Source organism: Melospiza georgiana, chromosome 3 (assembly GCF_028018845.1).
Source record: "Melospiza georgiana isolate bMelGeo1 chromosome 3, bMelGeo1.pri, whole genome shotgun sequence".
Lineage (NCBI taxonomy): Eukaryota > Metazoa > Chordata > Aves > Passeriformes > Passerellidae > Melospiza > Melospiza georgiana.
Window position 1 is genome coordinate 8480448 of NC_080432.1, and position 12452 is coordinate 8492899.

Below are 12452 nucleotides of genomic sequence, written 5' to 3' on the forward strand. Positions count from 1 at the left end.
ATTCTGCACGAGACTCAAAAATGCAATATAGACACAAGAAAACTTAGCTGAAGATTAATTTTGAAAGTAATATATAGGAAGACCTATGCAAGTAAAACATATTAAACATTTTTCAAAGCATAAAACTGGTTTTCTTCATAATGCCTACATAGAAAGGGAAGGATCCTCCAGGAATTAATATATTAGATTTTGCAGGCCAAAAATAGGAAGTGTCTTTTTCTTGTACACAGACTGATGGAAAAGAAGGGACAATATGAATCTATGAAGTTGATACACAACACTGTAAGAAAACAGCATGTTGCTTAGAAATGGTACAATGGATTGCAGCAACAGATAGAAATAAAAAGAAATTCCACCAATTGAGATTTTTGATTATACAGATGAGAAAATGTGTAATTGACAGAAGTCCAAAAAACAGCTGGTGTGCTTTACTGAGGTTCTAGTTTTCCTTCTAACCGCATCTAAATTGTGAATTTAACTGGTACTTTCAATCAAAGAAACTAGTAAAGGCAGAGTGATAAAGGTTTGGTATTTGAATGCAGTAGGTTTTCAGATGACACAAGACACTGCTAGTAGACACAAAAAGACAATGCTATCTAGCACCAGAAAGATCTATTACTGTTTCCACAACAGGAAAAAATACTATATGAAATTCTCAGTTCACAGAAAATGCATAGACTTAGTGTCAAGCAGACTGGGTTTATAGATCAGTCATCAGTCTGTACAACAAAGCAAGGAACTTCCAGAGACCGACCATCCTAACTACTGAGATTCAACAGCAGCAACAAAAAAGATTAAGAGGTGCAATGCAGAATTTGTCTGTTCAAAAGTAGAATTGTCTTTTGGGGGGAGCTAAAAGGGGAAAATAAAATAGAAAAGCCCTCCAGCTAACTCATAAATCTTTCCTAGCTCCTTGTCTTGTTGAGTGTGAGAAGATTACAGCTCTTTATATATTATTCTCAAATTGGAAGGAAAATTCAATGGTCTTGCAAATTAAGAAAAGGACTGATATAGGTTTATATTTCTCTTTCTGTGTAAGTATTTTAAACAATTAATTCTTAAATATTCTTGAAGCTTTTACTAATTTCTGCATCTTTTCTTAAATATCACAATACCACTAATTAATGAGTGAGATCCAAGAGACACCATAGAATGGTACTTTCCATTTTGGATGTATCAAGCTCTTACATGCCAACATGGTTTGGAAGACATGGTGAAACAATAACACCACAAATCCTTTGACACAAAAAATGGGAGGTTTCAAATTTAAAATAAATATTCTATACTGAACACTCTGATGATCTGTAATTACAAAACATTATATCATAAAGGACATACTAAGCACTGCTCCAAACAAAGGCACACCTTACTATGAAACACAAAGTAATTATTATGAAACACTGCTAGTCAAACATCCATTATGGAAGGATTGTTATGGAGTAGGAATCTTCTTACTAAGGAACTCTGCGTAGACCCTATTAAACTACTGGCACTCAGTCTAGGAGTTTCACAACACCAGGACTGTAAAATACATCATCAGCTGTGCAATACCTAACCTATAATCTGTGCTGAAAAGACATACCACTATACTGCAAAGTCCTCTTCACAAACACACTTTTAAGTATCTCTCTTTACATGACAGATAAAATTTTTGAATTTTATTTTCAACCAGGTCTTTATCTTTTGAATAATGTTCTTCGCGGTTTCTGCTTAGTATTCAGCAGGAAATTCCATTTTCAATTTAGACCTGTTTCCTTTTACGAGCAATAATGTTAGAAAATGTTATCCTTACTACTAAGTCATTCTACACTATGAATAAAATCTGTAGATTGTCTTACATAACCCTACATCTTTTATTTCTAAATGTGTTATCAATATTTGATTGTACCATTTAAGAAATATTGAAAATCTCTAGATATGAAGGCTGGTATAAATTTATGTGTAAAAAAGATATCTTATACAATTCTACAGAAATAGAACTTCTTTGCTCATTATAAAATATATTCTGTATTGCTTTGCAATTAAGATAATGCTTCTAATTACATAAGGAATTAATGGTGCTCATCACAAAAACAGAGAAGTGAAAAGAAATGTCAGCTTATTGCTCTAATATCTGGTGCTTCTATATAAAAATAAATACTCCTTCCTGTTCTGCTAGTGAGCTCAAGTGGCCAAATAGCTTAATTTAAAAAATAGGAAAAAAAAAAGCTTCAAGAAAATCTATCTTTCCTAAAAAACATGTCAAGGCACATTCTCAAAGCATAAGTAGGAACTCAGCCATACAAATCCTACTAACATGAGTGGGAGCTACCTGTCAAAAGCCCTGTGCATCATGCTGAATATGTCCTTCAGTGATACCAGTAGAGTTAAAACTTTTGGACATATACATAAATATTTTATGCTTCATATTTCACAAGATAACAGTTGTGATTTATGCTTGGCTGTGCTTTCAGAGGTATCTGTATGGCAGGAACACCTCAGACGCTATTGTACTCTCACTCTCTGGTTATATAGTCCACTAAAATAGGGGTCTTTCAAGAAACTTTCATGATAAGTTTGGCTCTTTAAAGCAGACTTTTCAAAATGGCACACAATAAAGTCTTTCATTACAAAATATGTTTCAGTTTCATCTATATTACTTCAATACTGAATGTACTTCATCTACAGGTGCTAAATTACCTTTAAACTGGTTTCTAAAAATATTACTCCTTCCTAATATAGGAACGATACAACTTCTCCAAAATGAAACAGGAAGTATCAAAGAGAGATGGAGAATCCTGATACTAAATACAGCACAATAGAAAAAGAAATATATGAAGATTTTCTACTGTGAACCACAGCATGAAATCACAGGAAATCTCAGGACTGAAGTGAGATTTCATTATCAACTCAAACAAAAAGACTCCATCTTATTAAAGAGATAAAAGCCAATATAGTTCACATGCATTTGATTTAAAAAATTGCAAGTGACTACAAGGGCAAAAAAGATTTCATACACTGCTCTGAGTTTTTTCTGCTGTTATGACAAACGCCAAAGCTATATGTAAGTTTGTATTTATGTGAGCATCTGAACTCAGCCCTAGTGTGTTAAGAAGGAAATGGTAAACATATTGGGATTTTTTGACAAAAGATGTTTTTCTGCTCATTTGGGTTGAAAAAAAAACTGATAAAAAAGTGAGCTATATATATATAAAGTCAATTTATAATTTAACAATTGAGGTATCAAGTTCCTTAATTCTAAAAGCTCAACTAAGCTTCCAAAAACATTGCACTCAGAGACTTTAAATTCTGTGAAGTATCTCAGGAATTTCAACTAGCACAAAATTAAAAAATAAATATTGTTATCCTACCTCAAAGATACTAATCTACACAAACCTACAACCGGTAGAGGCCCAGATTGGACATCTAGTATTAACATGGGCAGCTAAGTACTCAAATTGAGATTGAGCACCACAGCATAAAAACAAATCAGAGTAACAAAATAAAACATGCAAACCCTGGGTTTCTAAATGCAGACTTATTGGGAAAAGCTATTTTAAAAACTTTCTAGTGTCTCTATATTTGTAAATAAAAGAAGGAATCTAACTAGCAAACTCAAGACTTAGGGAAAAAGTCCAGTAACAAACTGGAGACTTAGTATGGCAGTGGAGACTATTAATAGTGAGAATCCTCATCATTATCCTTCTGTAAATCATGAAGTTTAAATATAAGATATGAAAGTAAGAAAAGTTTTGTGACTTTTGACAATTATTAGTAAGAAAAAAATGGTAACAATTGCCAAAAAAATCACAAAAGTTGACATGTTACCTGGCTATGACAAAGAGCACACAACTGACACCCAAGTAAGCCAGCAGAATATACATCCAGATATCAGGGGAGAGAGGATTCAGGAAGGAGAAGACGCCCGGGTTTGTACCATTGGGCTTGCGGTACAAAATACTTATTCCAAGAGTCATAAAGGGCTTGGAAAAGTCGATGACCTTCTCACGAACATAGGTAATTGCCAATGGTGCAACTGCAAGGTCAGCTTTCTGTTGACAGAAATACAAAAAGAGAAAAAGGCCATAAGTCAGAAGCAACAGGCTGAAGCAGACATTAAGATAATGCAAAATACAAACTTTGTTTGAGGATGTTTGTTCTTGTACTAGGTTGCCTGAAATTTAAAATTCTTCTCTCTATAACTAAGGAAACAGATTTATTCTATTTCCTCTTTGCAAAACTGACATAGCATTTAGAAAAAATTAAAAACACTAGTACAGAGATACAAATGAAGAAGAATACTGCATCTTGCAGAAAACATGAACATCTATTATCATATACTTTAAAACTTTATTTTTTGTGCATTTCAACATATGTCTTCTCTTTGTCACTCCCTCACTGTGTTCTTTAGAAGCAAATACATTTGTGAAGCAGAGGTGAATATACTAGTATGAGTGCAGGGAAAGGACCAGGAAGCAGTTCTTCATATTTTAGGATAAAAATGGTACAAAATGAAGATCAGTTTAGAATTGGAAGTGCTACACCTGCAAGGTTGCTGAGGATGTTCTAACAAAGTACAACTGTCCTTACTCACTTGAGGGAATCACTGCAAAACTTACAGATAGTTATTAATTAGTTGGACTACTTAAAATGAATTCATCAATTGAATGCATTTTGTCAATTAACATTTAGTTTTAGTTATTACAAGAATAATTCATAGGAGATTAATAAATAGCCTATGCTATTCTTTTAATCAAAACTTAATGGAAACCAGAGTGACCAAAAATCTACAAAATCTACTTCTTAATCTCTGTCAACACTAGAAATACTCCTGTGTATGTATGAATGTGTATGTGTTTGTGCATACACACATAAGAAAGAGGAAAGTTCAGAGCGAGAAAGTTTATAGTGCGAGACCTGGAAAGCTGTAAAATAAGAATTCTTCATAAACTATACCAAAATATAGGTATGTAATGACAGAAATGGTATAGCTACCATGGAGTACTGTTACCTATGAAATAAATCCAAGTAGCATAGCTCCAAATGATACCATTTTCAGAATGCCTGCTTTAAGATACAGAGATATGATTCCAAATAAAATAAATTCACACACTTATGTACTTTTTGCTCATTTGATATTGTGTATATTGTGTAACACTCAAACTTCCATGCAGGGTAGCATTTCAGCGTTCCTTTTTATTTTTTTCTTCTTATCTAACACAAAGTTCTTCTATGGTCTATTCTTGTTATGAACATTTATATAATTAGATCTACTGAAGTCAGTTGCAATATGAAACTTTGTTGACACTGTTATTTTATTTGGTAAGGGTTTACTGGTCAAAAAAATTACATGCATTTCATTTCCATTGGTATTAAGAACTTATAGATATTAATCAAAACAGCAAGGCTTAATTCCACAGTGGATGACTTTTTATAGATTGCATATTATTGATGATATTCCAGCTGATGTAGAAAGAAAATGGTAAAGTAAGAAACTAAAACTAATTTGAATTAAAAGTTATAGGTCAACACGAAGAAGTTTAAAAAACATAACAACCCAATATTAGTTTGTGAGGAAAGTAGCAGACCTTAACCAAAGAGTCTGAAGGCAACTGACTAGAAACTGTTAGAAGAGGCAGCTTCCCCAAGACAGATAAATTAGATCTTTTGGAAGGCTATTGGTAGATGTGAATTTTGGTCTTATTATATTAACAGAACCTTAATGAATAACAAATAATTTATTTTAATGAATACCATGGAAAATCCAACCTTTAACCATTAGATGGAAACAAGAACATATGCAAATGAATATAGGTTGCAACTATCTCTAGTGGAGCCAAGTTGCAGATGAAATTAGAAGAATAACTGATCAAGAAATAATATGTCACATATGACAGAATAGAACAGATTCCTGAACCTGGGGGGACAGATATAAAATTGATGTACATAACTTGACATCTTAAGAGTCTCTTCATAGGTGAGTAACTCTGTTTGAACTAGAATATCAACATAAGAAAAATTAAGCATCTAACAAAAAAAAAAAAAAAAAAAAAAAAAAACAAAAACAAAACAAAACAAAATTTGGAGTCTTTAATAACTGAGGAAATTATGAACTTGAAAATGTAATGCCACCATACGCAACTTTTGTTAATCTCATTTATCTCAAATCGTTAATTCTTCTGGAAATTCTTTCATTCTGAAAAGAGCACTATTTGTAAATATGAGAAAGCAGGGGAAGCAGGGGCCAAGTTTCTAGAAGTGCAGTACCAGTTTCTCCTATGCTCAGCTATAATGAAGGTATAGAAGGAAGAGAATCATCTTTAGTTTACTTCTAGCCACAAATAGGGGAGGAATAGTGTAAAATTAGTATTTTATCAGTCGACATTTAATAACATTAACAAATTAGTGTATCCTAACCGGGCTTTTTGATATGTTCTATTACAAAGAATATTTTTCTCACTTGGTAGTGATAAATTATTCCGTTTTTTGTAATGAAGGTATACATGCTTCTAATCTTTAAATTAATAAAAAGTATATCTATCTGAAAACACAATCCACAATAGCACTTAACTATTTCTTGAGATGACAAAAATTTTTATAACAGCATCCAAGGACTGGTGAGGTAAGCTAGTTGCCACAAAGAAAAAATCTGCAACTAATGGTTTCAATAGTGATTAGAAACAGTCTGACAAGGACATTCCAATGCAAGGCATGGTCCTGAGCAAAATGGAGGAATTGTACAGCCTGTCTATGATATGCTAGAGCACTGAACTGCGGATGATAAGCTGTAGTTGTGCATCCTCTCCCTGCCTGTCCCACACCATTCCTCAGGAGCTCAGGAGCTCCTGATAAACCTGGACCAAACCAGCTGAGCAATGAAGCACCCCCTTGATCATAAAGGTAGGGCAGTAAAGCATCCCTTGAAAGCACCACAAGCTCATCCATGACACAGGTAGGAATAACCCTGACCATAACACCTACCTGACCAAGGTGGAGACAAGGGATAAACATTCACACATGTATAAAGCTTCCCTGTCTTGCTACCATGTGCAGTTGTAGGATACTCATTCACCAACATCTCAAGGTACCCCTGATTTATTTCTGATACAGAAGTGTTCAAGGTAGGCTGAAGTCATCCTCCTTTGCTTCTTCCCTTACATTTTACTTCCAAGCAGTTTGTTCAGTGATTATTTTATATCAAGTAGTATTCAAAGAGAAAAAGGGAGTACATTTTTCTTCATTTGTACAGCTTAAATTTGGCAGATAACCTCTAAAATGAGAGATTTTAAAATCATACTGAATTCAATCTATGCTTGCAGATACAGCTAATTTCAGCAAGAAATCTACACTTTAATACTGAGTAGTGTATGGCCACAGCATGCACAGAAATTTGGTATTTGCAGAAATTGGTGCTTTTTCTTTGAAAATTAACTCTTTAAAACCTGGAGAAACAATCACAATAATTTTGGGGGAAATAGAATCTTTAAAGGATTTCATAGCTTCTACTAATTACATCAGGGAAAGGTAAAACAAACACCAGTTGAATTTTCTATTGTTGATAATTTTATGAAAAGTTTTTGTCTCACCTATTTTGTTCAAAAGAATGAAGAATTTAAATACAATCTAGACACAGAAACAATAAAATGGCTAATAGCTATTTTTAATTGGACACTACAATTATACAATATCACCAAATTATCTGAGTATTTCAGACAATGTGAATGGAGTCTTCTGGTAAGAATTTTGCTCCTAACATTTTTCATTGATTTAGCAACCATTATTGTTTATACTAAAAATGCAAAGGGAATCATACACTATTGATTCTCAGTTGTTTATTCAGTTAATCAGTACAATCATATTGTAATTGTATAATATGCACAAAACTACACATACACTGAAAAGACATTTAGGCAATTTTACTTCTCTACAGGCAGCAATGCACTTATTACCTGCAATTACTCTTGAAAATAAAGGAATTTGCCTTTTTTTAAAAGAAAAACTTCATACAGCTTTTGTTTAATCTACTATGTTTCCTCAACCTAAAACCCTAAGTCAACATGTAAATTTCTTCAGGTCAAATTTTTGAGACTGTTAACCTGAGTTGAATTTCAGCTACATTCCCTTTGGAGAAAATGCATCCTCAAGATAAAAGAGGAAGGTTAAAACACAGCTTCAATTCTTTAAACCTGTCTAACACACTCCTAATGCACGGAGACCTTATGCATTATTCTTGTTCACAGAAGTGCATTTCTCTGCCACTGATTTGAAAAGATAAGATCTGTAATTTGCTCTAAGCTTACAGTCTATCCTAAACTGCCTTGTTCATGCTGCTACATTATAGAAAATTTTATACCCCACAAGAAATTTTTAGTCTTATCACAAGATCTTCATTTCCTTTGAAACCACTAGGAACTTATTAGGGCTTTATCGCTATTTTTATTATAACTAGCCACTTAAATTACTTTGGCAGAAATTGTTTCTCTACTGCCTTTTACAGGATCATAGTACAATTCAAGTGGGGAGAGATCAGGAGGTGTCTAGTGCAATTTTCTGTTCAAAACATCTACATGGATGAGACAGTTTTCTTTTGCACTTTACCCAGTCCGTGTTGAAAAACTCCAAGGAAGGTGACTATATGACATTTTTAGATAAGCTGGTCCACTGCTTGTCTATCCACAGAGTGAAAAAGTTTCTACAGACAAGCAGTGGAGCAGGCTGCTTAGAGAGCTTATGCAATTTCCACCTTTGGAGGCTTCCAGTTTATGCTTGTTGCCTTTGGTCTTCCTGCCAGGCTCCTCTGTGAAAAGCCCAGATGGAGCTTCTTGATAACCTCCTCACACGTCCTGGAAAGCTGCTACTAGAAATTATTACCTTTGCCAAATTTGAGTAACGTACCATAAGATAAAAAAAAAAAAATCCAGATTTGATAGCTGAATTTGTCATAACTTCTTATTTTTGGTATCCTGATAGGTATAATTTAAACTTAATTGCTAATAATATCTCATAGATTGAACAGTAGCACTTGCTACTTTATTAACATAATAAAGTACTTTAACATAAAAAAGAGAAATATGAAGTCAGTTTCAGTAGATACTGGCTCACCTAATACATATGTTTGTAACTGCTGAGATGCTTCCCAGTACTTGTTCAGCAACCAACAAGAAGTCACTGGAAGACAGGTGGTTTAATCAAATTCATTTCATTGACAGTAATATTGCACAGCAATTTCATTTCTTTAGAACCTCTTGTGTCAGCAGGGTTAATTCTTTTCTTGGCAAAGTCTTGAATAGCAGTGGCAACTAATGGTTTTTTCATCTACTCTCCTTTTAGAGAGGATCCTGGTCTAGAAATCAACAGGATCATTTACTTAGAGGTAGATTTTTCTTTTTTAAAGGAAAAAAATTTTGTAGAGGAAATTTACATTCTGTCCACTACCATTAAAACAGCTTTTGATATTAATTCAACTAGACAAAAATGGAATGTATGGAATGCAGAGAATCCTTCCTTCAGTGACTTAAACAGGATAAAGCATATGTTTTGATCAACATACTGTTACCTAGAACTGCCTTTTGGTATTGTTTTATGTTTGCTCCTTTGTTATTACATGAATGTTTAGTTAACAAAAATGATTGTACTAAACCAGCAGGAGGTCTCTAATTAGATAATTTACATTATTTCCTCTTATTCAGTGTTGTGCTAGTCAATTGTCATTTGCCTATGCCAGTATGGATAATATTTAATAGCTGAATAGATGTAATAAGAATACTCAATAAAAACATATATAGTTTCTGCCTGTTGATTAATAATACACTTTCACTAAACTATTTTGAGCCAACTTCAGTCTAGTCAACAGGTAAGCAAATTCTCTGTAAAAGAACTAGAGGCAGTAGACCATGAAACTATATGTAGCAGGAACATGGGTGACTATTCATTTCAAAAGTAAAATAAAAGTTTTTATTACTTAATTTCAGGAGTTTTGTACAAAGGTTTATTCTAATTGTTAGAAGAGCAGGATTCACATACCCCCAGGAAGAAGAAATTGTCGAAGAAATTTACAAGACTGTGTGATACTGTGGCTCAGAATTCAGGAAAGGGAGACTCCTCCATTAAGAAAATAAAATAAAATGAGAATAGTTACAATAAAATGTTAGAGTTCTTCTTTACTGTTTTACACGCTCTTTCTGATGTATTTTTGTACTAGAGATGTTTAGCAAACATTAAAATTACTAGACATCATGCTGATACAAACCTTCTTGAGACAAAGTACACAGGTAATGTTGATTCCTTTTTTCTAGAAAACATTTTTATTGTTATACTTTCCAGATTTAGTGCAACTTCCTGGAAGTGTCAGGTTTTTTCCCAGTTGCTAATCAGCTGTCACCTAGAATTTCAGTTACTGCACTCAAGGCAGAAAAATTCCTAGATCTTTTAATTTTGACATGATTTCTGTTCTCAAATGGATGGGGTTTTATAAAATTGTTTTGGTGAACTCATTTAATCACACAATAAATTTTGACTTGTATCAAATTTGACTTAATCCCATTTTTCTGTATTACATTGTCGTCTGCAATTTTTCACAATGGAATCAAATAACATTTTTGCATATCATTTGGATGGAAGTAGATCACTGCAGAATGTGCCACTTCTTATTGATTAACAATACTCAATTAACAATTTTTGAAAGCTATAATTTCATCAGTTTAATTAAATAATGGATTAAAACTTCTTAACATGAACAAAATCAACCTCCTGGAATTCTCAGTTAATCATTGGATTCCAAGGTCTTAGACTTAACTAAAATTGATCATTATTATGAACAATAACAGAAAAGGTCCATTTAGAAACAGAAGTCAAATAAAAAATAGAATTAACATGATTTTCTTCCTAAGACACACATAATCAATTTCATTTCATGTATTTTGGACTTGTGTAAGGCTGCACCCACTGGTGTTTTTTTAACTCTATTTGTATAATTTTTGTATTGTTATTTATATAATTTTTTTAAACAACTGAATTATTTTCAGTGCCCTGAGGATGATAGTACTAAACCAGCAGGAACTCTCTAATTAAACTTTGTTTTTCTGGATAGAAAAATAATTGAGCTATTTCAATATCATACGCAGAATTCAGCCCTGTCACTCCCATGTCTTATGACCTTCAATCTAGGTTGAAAGCAATCCTTCTGGCCCTCAAAAAGTCTAGTGAAATATTGTAAATTTTCATAATTTCAAATTGTAAAAGCATAATTTCAAACCTATGGGAAGATCTACACTTATATTATTGGTAAAGTGTAATAACAAAGAAAAGACTGTTCAGTTAAGAAAAGCAGCCACAAAAACATCTTTGCTCTTTCCTGGAGAAATCCTGTTGCCCTGAGAATAACAGATCAGACTTGATACTTTCCAGTTCCCCAAACAGTATGGATGACGTGTGTCAGTCATCATTCCCAGAGACACATCTCCCACAAGCACATCCTGAAACTCTTTTACCAAAATGGTGTTTCCATGAAAATTGACATACTCAATGTTTCCACAGCCCCTCCTCCCTATCTTTCATGAGATATGTTGAAATTCCTTGGAGATGATAAAAGATAAATTGCAGCATTATTAATAATCCCTAATAAAAGGGATAAGCCACATTGGAAATTACCTCTGCTATTAGAGAATTCTATTTTTCTCATGTACTTTACTTCAGCAGGCATACACATAGAAACAAAAATCCCAATGTTATTTTCTACTATTCTTCACTATCATTATAGCAACAAAAGTAAAAGATCAGATAAAGGTATGAAGATATGAAAAATGTAATACTTCTATGAATACAGCCCTAACTCTGGATCCAATCAATTCCTAATCATAACTGTAAGCCTAGATGATGCTTGAGCTAAAGTATTATTGTTTGGAGTTTCATTTGAAAACTTAATGCCACTTCCTTGATTGGCTACGATTCACTTTGCTGGCAGCATGGTGAAAGTTAATTACAACTATTTGCTGTACAATATTTCTCTGTAATTGAAAACTAATCACTATATAAACCCAAGTGCATTAGCAAGGGATGTCCATAACACCCTAACTGTAAAAGAACAATACATAGTCATACTGCAGCTCAACAAATAAGAAAACAATATTCACTTACTCTTAGTGTCAAGAAATTTCAAATAAACTACCCCTGGAGTACAGATCTCCAGAAAAAAAATCCATATATCTCAGAGCATTTTGAAGACCCTCCTGCCACTTTTGGTGTCAAATCACTGATAATGTAGTTTAAAATTTTCATCCAGTTTCTTTAGGAAGCATAGAACACAATTAGTTCAAAAGTAATGAATTAACATTTATAACCCCTTAGGAAAAACTTTAATATTTTGTTATTCTCTATGCCTTACTACATTATTAGAAATTTTGCTGGGCCTTGCTTTACTAAGTGCAGACTGTCTGGAAATTCTTTGTTGTTTGGAAAACAAATTGCTCACTTAA

The 12452-nt window shown here is 33.1% G+C and overlaps 1 protein-coding gene across 4 annotated transcripts in view; it reads right to left on the bottom strand.

Annotated features, from left to right (window-relative positions):
• Positions 1–12452, bottom strand: part of GRIK2 (glutamate ionotropic receptor kainate type subunit 2) — a 354898-nt gene that overhangs the window by 128157 nt on the left and 214289 nt on the right. For all 4 annotated transcript variants that reach the window (XM_058021141.1, XM_058021139.1, XM_058021140.1 and 1 more), the window contains one exon: positions 3808–4031. In XM_058021141.1, coding sequence (XP_057877124.1) covers positions 3808–4031 — 224 coding nt within the window. The remainder of the gene's footprint in view (positions 1–3807; positions 4032–12452) is intronic.